At 40.3% G+C, this 13,448-nt stretch overlaps 1 protein-coding gene across 8 annotated transcripts in view; it reads right to left on the bottom strand.

Moving 5' to 3' along the window:
• COL24A1 (collagen type XXIV alpha 1 chain) overlaps nt 1-13,448 on the bottom strand; it is a 419,676-nt gene that overhangs the window by 122,017 nt on the left and 284,211 nt on the right. For all 8 annotated transcript variants that reach the window (XM_070078137.1, XM_070078144.1, XM_070078142.1 and 5 more), the window contains 5 exons: nt 11,397-11,450; nt 8,409-8,462; nt 8,136-8,189; nt 6,511-6,564; nt 6,250-6,357 (listed from right to left, as the gene is read on the bottom strand). In XM_070078137.1, the coding sequence (XP_069934238.1) occupies nt 6,250-6,357; nt 6,511-6,564; nt 8,136-8,189; nt 8,409-8,462; nt 11,397-11,450 (324 nt within the window). The remainder of the gene's footprint in view (nt 1-6,249; nt 6,358-6,510; nt 6,565-8,135; nt 8,190-8,408; nt 8,463-11,396; nt 11,451-13,448) is intronic.

The following is a 13,448-nucleotide window of genomic DNA, read 5'->3' as shown; positions in this document are numbered from 1 at the left end:
TGGGTCAGGCTGAAAATACCCCAGGAGCCAGGAACTCCATCCTGATCTTCCACATGGGTAACAGGTGTCCAAGTATTGGGGTCATCTTCTATTGCCTTCCCAACAGCATCAGCAGGAAACTGGATTAAAAGTGGGGTAGCTGCATCTTGAACTGGCAGTCTAATATGGATTGCCAGTGTTGGAAGCTGCAGATTAACCTGCTTTGCCACACCAGCCTCCACTTTTTTTTTAAAGATTTATTTTATTTATTTGAAAGAGTTACAGAGAGAGGTAGAGACAGAGAGAGAGGTCTTCCATCTGTTGGTTCATTCCCCAGATGGCTGCAATGGCTGGAGATAGCCAATCCAAAACCAGGAGCCAGGAGCTTCTTCTAGGTCTCCCACGTGGGTGCAGGGGCCCAAGCACTTGGGCCATCTTCTGCTGCTTTCCCAGGCCATAGCAGAGAGCTGGATTGGAAGAGGAGCAGCTGGGAGTAGAACTGGTGCCCATATGGGATGCCGGCACTTCAGGCCAGGGCTTTAACCCGTTGGCCACAGTGCTGGCCCCATGGCCTCCATTTTTAATTTTAATGTAGTTCAAATTTCCTCCCTTCCTTCCTTCCTTTCCCCTTCCCTTTCCTGCTTTCTTTCTGCAGGGTATGGGAGGTGATTTGTGTTTTTGATATTATCTAAGAAGTCTTTGTCTAACCTAAGGTCATGAAGGTTTACTCCTATGTTTTCATATAAGGATTTTATAGTTTTAGCTCTTAAATTTAGGTATAAGACCACTTTTGAATTAATTTTTGTGTGTAGTATAGGGAACGGTTCAAATTTATTCTTTTGCTGGGGGTATCCAGTTGTTTCAACACCATTTGTTGAAAAGACCATTCTTTCCCTCACTGAATGGTCTTGGCATATGACATGCTTTTCTGATTCAAGTTTATTTTGTTCTTTTCTTGTAATTTTATTTCATGCCTTAGAATATCCAATAACACCAGATCTTGTAAAACAAAGTTTGGAAATTAACATGTGATTCCCACCAGAGACTATGCTCCTCTTCTGTTCAAAACCTTTCAAAAGCTTCTCACTACAGTTTGAATAAAAGGTAAACTTTTACCATGGTTTTGAGCTCATCTTGAAGAACTTTCCAGTATTCATTGTGCTGCAGCTGCAACAATTAGCTTTCTAAAAATTCTTAGGTCATTCTCACCTCAAAGCCTTAATGCTTGCTGCTACATAACCTTGAGGGATCTTCACAGAGTTCTTTGCACGGGAATTTCCTTTTTAGTCTTCAGCTTTCTATTTAACAGTTTCCTGTTTAGAGAAGTCTTCCCTTGTGCCCTCACTGTATTGTGTTTTCTGAACTTAATTAGTTGAGTTTCCTAGATTTAATCAGCTATTCTCTTTCATTATCCTATTTATTTCCATCACTGCATTATCACAATCTGCAATGGTCTTTTATCTGTTGTTAGTCTTCTCCATTATATTATAATGTCTGAGATCAGGGATCTTGTTATTCTTCTTACCTAGTGTATCCCTAGTGTTTAGCAAGGTTCTTGGATAGCAGAAAGTATGAAAAAGAACTTTGTTGAATTAAAGAATGTACAACTATATAGAATCAGTGTATAAAGCTGAACAGAATTTTTAAAATCCAAGCTAATTTTTTTAAATGCATAGAATATTTTTCTTCCAAAAAAAACATACATGAAAGGTAATATATTAAATAGACAGACAAGGATCTTTTTCTGACTAAAGTAGGGGTGGAAGCAGTTTAGCATTGCTAATTCAGCACCCTTCTGAAGATCTTAGAAAGCTTTGCATGGCTCTAACCACTTTGTTAGGTACAAGTCATGAACTAAGAAACCAAATAGTAACTTAGCAAGTACAGGTCTTTAGAAGGACAGCAGGGATTTGAACAATAGTCATACAATGGTCAATACAGAGCTTTGTCTATTGCTTTATGATAAAATAGTTTGGAATAAACAAACCTAACACCAGAGTCACAGAAGGTACTCAAATGATAAAGATTTTGATAATTCTTTGCTCCTTACTGCCAATCATCCTGAATTCCCATTCCCCCAACTGATTGTTTTTTAAGATTTCAAAAAAAAAAAAAAAAAAAACAAACAACACTTTAAGTAATAAGAACCATATATGTCTTATTCTTTGCTAGCTGTGGATATTCCTCTCATCTTGATGCCTTCATTTAATTTAAGATCCTATTTAAAAAGTTTCTTAGAGAAGGGGACTTTATTTGATTTCATCTTCTCTTAAGAGCTTCACCTCTTTCTGATATCATACCACCTTAAACATACTAGGAAAATCACATTCTAATAAATCCAAATAAATTTTGTCCTACAGAAGGAAAATAAGACAATTTCACTTTAATGAATTTAACTTTGAATTCATAGCTCCACATATATTTAGATTTTAGATACTATTGTGGTAGTTTTTTTAGAAACAGATGACAGACTGTAAGTCAGGCAGGTTTCTTTTCAACACTTTTCTCATAACTGAGTTTAGGCCACTGAAGATTTTATTTTAGCATATAATTCAAGCATAAAATATTTTTATTCTGTTTAAAGCAGCATATATCTTAGATTTAGAATCTGTTACTGCCTTATTTTTTAATACAGAGCTCATTTCCCATCTTCTAGGAAGTAGGAACAGCTTCTGTTTTCTTGAAAACAAAGTTTCTCTCTCTCTCTCTCTCTCTCTCTCTCTCTCTCTCTCTTGTTTACTTTGTAAGAATCCAAGGTACCATCTTTGTGACACCGCCCAAGGAAAAATTTTAGAAGTGAAAAATTAAATCCAACATCAGGCTGTCTGATTAAGCAACAGTTTCTTGGATCATAAAATTCTTTTGAAAAAAAATGCCATGGTATTTTTACTGAGTTTATAAGCTGAAAGGCATTTAAAATTCCAAGGAGAACAACAAAAAGAATAAAAAAGAAACACACATGTGTTGTTACTAAAAAAAGGCACCAAAGATGTGTACTAGGCAGGACTGTTCCTGGGAAAAATTATGGAGCAGATGAAATCTGTGTTTATCATTTTTCCATGCCTGTGTTGAGCCTCTTTTTCATCTCTGCTGTGCCATCACCAGCTGTCAAACTGCATCATCCCTCCCTGGATTCTCTGTCATGTTAGCTGATGGTGTTCAGGACTTCATTTTCCTTACTACTGTGTTCCCCCTCCCCACTAACTCTTCGAATTCTGCTACAGAACTTTGCTAAAGAATGAATAGCTGTTAATGGCTTCTAAAATACCAAAACAAGTTTGACAAGAATTTTCAGGAAGATAATCACACTTTCTTGGCAGTTGTTACTTGGCTTCTGTGTGGTTCCATTTTTGATGATGACAGAAGAGGTATGACTGCTCTAAAAATGATGAAAACTATCAAGGACACCAGAAGGACAAAATATGGGAACAAAACTGATTATCTCTGGAAGTGAGGCTTAGAGACACGAAAGTCAGAAAATGAAGGAATTAGTGCTAGTCTGAGACCCGCTATATTATCTTATATATTAAACCTTTTACTTTCTCTGAGGTTGATTTTTTTTTTTCAGCTGTAAATTGCGACGACCCTAAGAGAAGATATAAATGAAATCACATGGTTCAGTGTCTACATCTCTGGCATGTATGATAGTTTTGTGGAGGGCTCCCTAATTCTTTGTATTTGCCAGGGGAGAATATCCATCATAGTTTTCCAGGGTTGAGAGGGTGAGACAGGAGAAAGGGGCACTTCATTGTTACTCTGAAACTGGAGGGAAAGATTTAATTTGCTGAAGGTTAAACACAGGTGACAATTTGCGTCATCCACATTCTTTTTTCTTTCCTTTTTTTTAAACAGGTAGAGTTAGACAGTGAGAGAGAGACAGAGACAGAGACAAAGGTCTTCCTTTCCATTGGTTCATCATCCCGAAATGACTGCTATGGCCGGCATGTTGCGCTGATCCAAAGCCAGGAGCCAGGTGCTTCCTCCTGGTCTCCCATGTGGGTGCAGGGCCCAAGCAGTTGGACCATCCTTCACTGCCTTCCCAGGCCATAGGAGAGAGTTGGACTGGAAGAGGAGCAAGCAGGACAGAATGTGGCACCTCAACCAGGACTATAACCTGGGGTGCTGGTGCCGCAGGCGGAGGATTAGCCAAGTGAGCCTCAGCGCCGGCCATCATCCACATTCTTTAAATGTCTTTTTGAAATATGCTGGTAATAATATCTATCATTTGGGAAAATATGAATTAGTGCATTATTTTAATGGTTGCTATAGAGATTATAGTCATGGGCAAATGTGAATGGTGAGATGCCTGTTTATGCTTCATTTATGATATATGTTGTATTGGTCTAGGAAGAGTTTTCCTCTTAATTCTGCAAACCTAATTGAGCCCACTGGGTCAGGGGCTGTCATAGAGAAAACATTCAATGATTTGGAAGTTAGAAGAGAGAGGAAGAAATACAGCATAAAGACTCAAAGGTTGTGTATCACAGGGATGGGTATTCGGTGAAGCAGTTGGGCCACCACTTGGGCTGGCTGCATTGCCTATCAGAGTTCTTGGGCCTGATCCCCAGGGCAACTTTTTTTTCCATCTTCCTGCTAATGCGCACTCTGGGAGGCAACAGTTAATGACTCAAATACTTGGGTTTCTGCCTGGATCGTGAATCTGGCTCCTGGACTCTGCCTAGTCCAGTCCTGGCTGTTGCAAGTATTTGGAGAGTGAATCAGTGGATAGGAGATCTCTCTACATCTCTCTCTTTCATATAAATAAAATAAATAAATAGTTTAAGTCACTATTTTTCTTCCCAGTCTGTCTGCACGATGAACTTATTCATGATTCACTTCTTAGTCCGTTCTGAAACCCCATGGGTTTATGGCGAGAAGTAAAGACAGCATTAGCTTTTGTTGTTGCTGTTTAATTTAAGGACTTAAAAATTATTTATTTATTTATTTTCATTTTTACTTGAAAGGCAGAGAGAGAGAAACTCCATCTGCTGACTCACTTCTCAAATGCCTGCAAAAAATGGGCTGGGCCAGACTGAAGCTGAGAGCCAGGAACTCAATTCAGGTCTTCCACATGGGTGGCAGGGATCCCAGCACTTGAGTCATCATCTGCTGCCTTCCAGGGTTTGCACCAGCAGGAAGTTAGATAGGAAGTGTATAAGGGGGACTCAATCAGGCACTCTGATATGCAATGTGGGCACTACAAGCAATGTCCTAACTGCTTTACCAAAATCCCACCCTGAGAATTAACTTTTGAAAAGCTGGGCTCTCCAGGGAAAGAGACCTACCATGGTTCATTTTCAATCTCCAAAGAACTGAGTCCTAAGGGAAGAGAGAGGTCACTTTTTGCTAGGGTCACAAGGGATGATGTCCAAGATAGCAGACTACCTCTAACGGCATGGAAACTTAGATAAGTAAACATAGATAATCTTGGGGACAAACCATGTTCAAAGACATGAGACAAGAAAAGAAGGAACAGTAAAATGAAACAGTAAGATGGCCAAAGAAGCTGTATTTGGAAGGATATAACAAATGCTGTAAATGAAGAGCCAAAGCAAGTAAGAGCTGTGCTCATTATTTATTAATGCCTTCCATTTGCCTTGAGGTCTGAGAGTTTATTCAATATACATTTAGAATTTCCACTACAGTAATGCTACAATTTAGGGTCAGATAGCTGATACTGATCAGATATTATGCTTGCAAAGAATTGCATTCTAAAGCTAGGATATTGCTCTACAATAATAATGTCAGTTTTATGAATAAATAACCAAATTGCTCAACCAAATTAAGGTTTGGACAACCAAAAGCATCCCCCCACCTTTTTTTTATTAAAGATTTATTTATTTATTTATTTGAAAGGCAAAGTTACAGAGAGATAGAGGCAGAGTGAGAGAGAGAGAGATATATCTTCCATCCACTGGTTCCCTCCCCAGATGGCTGCAAAGGCTGGAGCTGTGCCGATCTGAAGCCAGGAGCCAGGAGCTTCCTCCGGGCCTCCCATGCTGGTGCAAGGGCCCAAGGACTCAGACTACCTTCTACTAAAGCATTCCCTTTTAAATGCTTTATGACAGAAGTCTATGTGACTTATGAAAAAAGTGTCTTTACATTTGAATCTTAGGAGGACTAGTAACCAAGGCTTTCATTTTGTCCTTCTTTCAAGTCATAGTTCCACACTTCCAATTACCCACTGGCTGTATAAGGGTGTGTGTGTGTGTGTCGGTGGGAGGCATCAAGTAACACTGAGTATTTGAAAATGAACCCAGAAGGACTTACCGGAAGGCCCATGTGACCTGGTTTACCCAAGGGCCCTGGAGTTCCTTGTAAGCCCATATCTCCTTTTTCTCCATCCTCTCCTGGAAAACCCCTGCCTCCTTGAGTTCCCTGTAACCCAATACATTTTTTAAAAAATAATGCAGCAAAATAATTATGCTTCACAATAAGCAGACTTTTGTTTGGCATGCAAAAATAATGTTTTATATATTATAGATTTCATAAAACATCTTTTTTACATATAACATTAAAAGTATAATTTACCTTTAATCCATCTTTTCCTTGGAGACCTTCTTCTCCAGGAGCTCCTGGTTCACCCTATTTTGTAGCAGAAACCATAAGATAAAGTCTTTTGCTACACTATTTAGCTTATTTTTTGCCTCTAAAAAGTAGAAAGAGTAGCAGGTTTGTGTTTGTTTCGACTTCTACTTTATTTTTAAAGGAGAGTTGATGGTATAACAAGCATGATTTAATTTGCTTTGAATAGCTCTGCAGATGATTTAGGGAGTCAGAGCATTGTAAATTCAAATAAAATGTGGTCCCAGATTATGAGTAGGGTTTTGATATTTAAAGGTGCTATATATATATATATATATATATATTCATTCATTCATTCACTTGGTAGCTCTGAAAATTTATACAGCTAGACTTAACATTTCTGAGTTCAAGAAATGTAAATACCACATCTCATAAAATTATAGTACCTTCTATGCTGAATTTACATGAGTTAATACAACGTGATTCAGTTATGATTGCTGTATTAGACTTTTAGAACTTTTGCATTTTTTTTTTCTCATAGAGGACAGGCAAAGATTAATGTCCTGGTCCATCAAGAAGCTGAACTTACAGAAATACAGAGCCATGGTTTATGGAGCTTTTAAAGTAGTAATGGTTCTCTTGGTAGGTAAGTAATTTCAAAGTAAATTAACTTGTGCTTACTCATAGTTGTCCCACCTCTCCCTTCACTAACAGTTTCAGTACTTATATCTCCCACTCCCTCTAACTGCCTCACCACTCCTCCAAAAAAAGGGTAAATGAAAAGAAAGAAAAAAAAAAGAAGATGCAGAACTCTGACTTTTAGAGAACCAATGCCTCTTAAAGTATCTTTAACTCTATTTTCTTGCAAAAAAAACTCCTCATCATAAAAGGCTATCATATCAGTATAATTTCTTTAAACTAATTATAGCTATTTATATTTTTTCTTTGCATCTTAGTAACTTTGCATGATTCTAGTTTTTTAAAAAACATATATTAGATTTCAATCCTTTGTCTATCTTTATAGGTGAGGAAATTTCCTGAGAGTTGACCCTTGATGTCTGTGAATTTCTTCTTAATGCTATCATTAGTGACAATCACAGGGTTTCCACATTTTTGGCAAGGGTTAGCAGAGTACACCTGATTTGGAGAAGGGCATATGAAGTCAGGACTCTAAATACTACTAAATTAGAACATGAACAGTGTTTGACATGTGGTTTTTGAAATTATGAAATAAAGACAAATATTTTAAATAATGCACCAAAATGTTTATTACATTTGTTTTTAATGTCGTCAATCTAAGTTGACAAGCTTTGAGTCACTGACGTAAGCAGATCTATGAATTATTAAAAGGGTTTCCAGGAATGGACATTTAGTCTAAGAGTTAAGACATTCACATCCCACATCAGAGTACTTGGGTTTGATTCCTAGCTTTGACTCCTGACTCTCCCATCCTCCTCATGTAGACCTAGGGAGGCAGTGATGTTGGCTCAAGCAAATGGATTCCTTCCACCTGCAAAGGAGACTAGATCCTTGTTCCTAGCTTTGGTTCTAGCCTAGCCTCTGTCATTGTGGGCATTTTGTGAATGAATTAAATAAAAGAATTGTAAAAAGGGTTTCCAGTAGGCACTTACCCGTAACCCTGGTTCCCCAGTTCCTCCAACACTCCCTGCAGGTCCGACATCTCCCTGAAGAAACAAAGGGAAAGATGAAACTGTATTTTACTAATTTGCTGTCTAATTATGGAGGACCTATCATAAAGGATAGGAATTCCAGGACACTTCCCATTTTTATCTGCTGGCATTCACCAGACTTCAGAGGGAAAATGCTTGCCAAAAAGTGACAAATGTAGGGGATACAGTAGTGAAAGTTTAGAGCATCTTCCATTTACTTGTTAGGAAGGTTACCTTTGCACCTGGATCGCCTTGCAGACCAGGCTCTCCTTCAATACCTGGAGGTCCCTACAAGAGAATGTTTTGACACATGACAAAGTTAATAACAACCTCATAAGACAGCAGGAATTTTATTTTAGCACAGGGATAAGAAATCTGGGTCCAAAAGAGGGTCTTTGCTGCCCCTTTATAAACGTCAAGGCAGAAGACCTTTTAACAGTACAAATGGTCAAAACAACTTCACCTAAACTCAGGACATTTTTTTAAAAGATTTATTTCTTTATATGAGAGGCAGAGCCACAGACAGAGAGAGGAAGACAGAGAGAGAGGTCTTCCATTCGCTGGTTCACTCCCAAAATGGTCGCAATGGCCGGAGCTGGGCCAATCCAAAGCCAGGAGCTTCCTCCAGGTTTCCCACGTGGGTGCAGAGGCCCAAGCACTTGGGCCATCTTTTACTGCTTTCTCAGGCAATCAGCAGGAACTCCAACTGTTGCCTTTATGAGGCTTAACCTACTATGCTACAGCACCAGTCCATAAACTCAGGACTTTAACACTAGTTAATTCCATTCCTTTCACTTTTAGGTACTGGTCAAAAACAACCTACCACCTAGTTCCTTTTCTAATTTCCTACCCTCATACGCTCACAGTTTTTTGTTCCCTTACCTTTTGCTCTTCCTATCCCTTTCTGTTCAAAACCACTTCCCTTAAAAAATTCGTTTTTTCCTTACTGGTGTTATTAAAAAATTTACAGAAGGAAAAGATGAATTTATTCACATTAAAAAGTTACACACACACGCACACACACACACATGCACACACTGAGCTTCTTTTCCAGCCTTCTTTCATGATTGGGTCCAGTTATTGAGATACTTTTGATTTCTTTTATTTGGAAAACACAGCAGCCTTTGGCTATTTCCAGGCCCAGAGCTCCTACAATTGCTACTGAGTTGTTTTTGTTTCCCAGGGTCATTTATCTTGTTTTTCAGTACGTTCTCCGTGTCCCCCTCTCGTCCACACTCCTCTTCTTTTCCTCCCCTCCTTTCTCATCACTCCTCCTTCTTCCTCTCTAGCTCCCTTCTTCCCTCTGGTTCTTGTTTGCTTTCTGGGTTTCAGGGATTTCTGATCCCTGGAGGACAATCTTGGATATCACTCTGAAATACTTTAGAAGGCACAAAGTTCAGTGTTCCAGTTTGACACAGCTTCTGCATTCCATATACACCTTGTTTTCGTCAAAATAAATACACACAACAGAGCAAGATGGGCCTATAATGAAAAGGCCCCGCCCTAACCTTCAGAGGCAATTACTCTGTGAATTAATTTTTGTGGGTTTTTTTGGTCTTAGATGTTTACTTGTTGTGGTCCTCTAACTGGGAACTTCTGTATCCCAGTTAGTATTCTCCTATCATTTCTTGCCAAAAGTTTAGCTCCCTCTTATGATCTCCCTTTCACTATGTTCAGCTTTAAATAGTTGTTACCTTTTCTTTTTTTTTCTCTGTTGTTTACCTCTGTAACCCCTACACTGTTAAAGGGCAACACAGAGCTGTACTTAAGAGAAAGGACCCTGAAGCAAGACTGCCTCGGTTTCTCTGGTCTGCCTCGGAAATGATGGCATTTACTATCTCTAAGATTAATGCTCTTGAGAGAAAACGCCAACACTCTTTGGACTTCTTCCCCTTTTGGCCTCTTTTATTCCTTTCTCAGCCTTTTATCTTTGGATTTCTGTGGTAGCTGTTTTGTGAAACCAGTCTGGAATCAGTGCTTTAAACTGTCTTTGCCATTTCTGATTCCAGATGAGCACTGCTGGAAATAATTACTCTTTCATTAAGTAGCATCATTACATGCTGAGAGGTACAGTGGCTGGCTAAAAGCATGGGTTCGGGAGACAGACTGCCTAAGTTTAAATCCAGGCTCTACTACTACTACTACTACTACTACTACTACTTCTATTACCACTGGCTATTGCCCTTGAGTTAGTTATTTAACCTTAGTTTCCTCATCTGTAAGATGGGCATGATTGCCCCTAACTAAGAATCATTCTGAGAATCCATTAATATGGTAAGGCACATAAGTACTGTTGGGAACACAGACATTCTCATATGGGTTGCAGATGTCCCAAGACGTGTCTTAACTGCTATGCCAAATGTCCACCCTAATTTTTGGTTTTAATGGAATTTTAGGTTGTATTTTGTTTTGCTTTTTTTAAAAAAAAAAAAGATTTATTTGTTTATGAGGAAGAGTTAGAGAGAGATAGAGGGATCTTTCATCTGCTGGTTTACTCCCCAAATAGCCACAATGGCTGGGGCAGGGCCAGGACGAAACCAAGAACTTGGAAGTCCATACAGCTCTCTCAGGTAGGTTGCAGGAACACAAGGATTTGGGTCATCATCTGTTGCTTTCTCAAGCACATTAGCAGAGAGCTGGCTATGAAGTGGAGTGGCCAGGACTCGAACAGTTGCTCTTATATGTGATGCTGGTGTTGTAGGCAACAGCTTAACCCTGTGAGCCAGAATGATGGCCCCAGGTTTTATTTTTTGAATATGAAACCAAATACTATAGAATTGTTTTTCTTTTTTTTGACAGGCAGAGTGGACAGCGAGAGAGAGAGACAGAGAGAAAGGTCTTCCTTTTGCTGTTGGTTCACTTTCCAATGGCCGCCGCGGCTGGCGCGCTGCGGCTGGCGCACCGCGCTGATCCGAAGACAGGAGCCAGGTACTTATCCTGGTCTCCCATGGGGTGCAGGGCCCAAGGACTTGGGCCATCCTCCACTGCACTCCCGGGCCACAGCAGAGAGCTGGCCTGGAAGAGGGGCAACCGGGACAGAATCCGGCGCCCTGACAGGGACTAGAACCCAGTGTACTGGCGCCGCTAGGTGGAGGATTAGCCTATTGAGCCACGGCACCGGCCAGAATTGTTCTTTACAATATATATCTACTATGTTAATTTAACAGTCTTACAAAAATGTATTAGACATTGGAGAACAAGAAAGAACTATAAAAATATTACCTCAACACCCATTTCTCCAGGTGGCCCAGCATCGCCTTGAAGTCCTCGTGGTCCCTATATTAAAATTTAAGGTATGAGAATCAAAGTTTACTCAATTTCAAAAAATATATATTTAAATAGGAAATTCATGACATTTAATACATATTAATTTACTTATGAGTATATTACCTTAAGTAAATTATAACTTTAGTTGATTCATCTATTTTTGTGTGTGTGTGGATAAATCGAACTATGCTTGGAATCCAAAGAAAAGGAAAGAAAGGAGTACTATTCATTATTTTATTCTCTAGTGCCTTTAGACAAACATTTACCAAGAAGCCAGCTAGTAATTACATAATATCAAATACTGTGCTGAGGATGTTCACAAGATATCTTATTTAAAGGGTACAGTAGTCATATATCTATTCAATATTCTGGAAAATATGTGAAAAACAAAATAGCATTTTAAAAAAGGATAATATATGATCATTTTACTGCCACAATGGTTTTGCCTTTTCCAGAATTTATGTAATTGGAATTACATAGTTTGTGGCCTTTTTGGGTCAGCTTCTTTCACTTAGCAATATGCATTTAAGGTTCCTCTGTGTCAGAAAGGTCTTGGGTCCGCTGGTTCACTCCCCCAAATAGCCACAATGGCCAGAGCTGTGCTAATCCGAAGTCAGGAGCCGGGCGCTTCCTCCAGTCTCCCACTCTGGTGCAGGACCCAAGCACTTGGGCCATCCTCCACTGCCTTCCTGGGCCACAGCAGAGAGATGGACTGGAAGAGGAGCGACCGGGACAGAACTGGCGCCCCAACTGGGACTAGAACCGGCGCCCCAACTGGGACTAGAACCCTGGGTGCCAGTGCTGCAGGTGGAGGATTGGCCAAGTGAGCTGCAGTGCTGCGAAAAGTGTTGGTTTAGAAATTAAAGATTATCTTTAAAGTTTGCATTTGTCCTACATACTCATTATGTATGAATTGATTTATCAGAACTACCAATTGATAGATTGATTTATCATCTGTCGTATTGTTTTCAAAATGTACCTAAGGGGCCGGCGTTGTGGCACAGTAGATTAATCCTCTGCCTGTGGCACTGGTATCCCATATGGGCGCCGGTTTGAGTCCCGGCTGCTCCTCTTTCATTCTGGTTCTCTGCTGTGGCCTGGGAAAGTAGTGGAAGATGTCCCAAGTCCTTGGGCCCCTGCACCAGAGTGGGAGACTGGAGGAAGCGCCCGGCTCCTGACTTCGGATTAGCACAGCTCTGGCCGTTGTGGCTATTTGGGGGAGTGAACCAGCGGACCCAAGACCTTTCTCTCTGTCTCGCCTTCTCACCATCTGTAGCTCTAACTTTCAAATAAATAAATAAAATCTTAAAAAAAAAAAGTTCCTCTGTGAATATTTGTGGCTTAATAGCTATTTCTTTTTTTTTTTTTTTTTTTTTTTTTTTTGACAGGCAGAGTGGACAGTGAGAGAGAGAGACAGAGAGAAAGGTCTTCCTTTGCCGATGGTTCACCCTCCAATGGCCGCCGCGGCCGGCGCGCTGCGGCCGGCGCACTGCGCTGATCCGATGGCAGGAGCCAGGAGCCAGGTGCTTTTCCTGGTCTCCCATGGGGTGCAGGGCCCAAGCACCTGGGCCATCCTCCACTGCACTCCCTGGCCACAGCAAAGGGCTGGCCCTGGAAGAGGGGCAACCGGGACAGAATCCGGCGCCCCAACCGGGACTAGAACCCGGTGTGCCGGCGCCGCTAGGCGGAGGATTAGCCTAGTGAGCCGCGGCGCCGGCCCAATAGCTATTTCTTTTAATTTGTTTATTCAATTTCTTTTTGAAACCATTGTTTTAGCCAATTCAAGTTTCTAATTTATTTCTGATGTTTCTTGAGGATGAGAAGTATGAGGCCCAGGTGCTGGCAGATTCGGTGTTTAGTGAGGGCCATTGTCTAGTTCATAGTTGCTGCCTTATGGTTGTGCATTCACATGGTAGAAGAGGTGAACATGCTTGCTGGGGTCTCTTTTTAAGGGCACTCATCCTTATTGTGAAGGCACAGTTCTGATGACAATTTAATCACTTCCCA

The sequence above is a fragment of the Oryctolagus cuniculus genome, chromosome 7, assembly GCF_964237555.1.
Source record: "Oryctolagus cuniculus chromosome 7, mOryCun1.1, whole genome shotgun sequence".
NCBI lineage: Eukaryota > Metazoa > Chordata > Mammalia > Lagomorpha > Leporidae > Oryctolagus > Oryctolagus cuniculus.
Note: the sequence above shows the minus strand (reverse complement) of the source record. Positions and strands in the feature narration are given on the sequence as shown.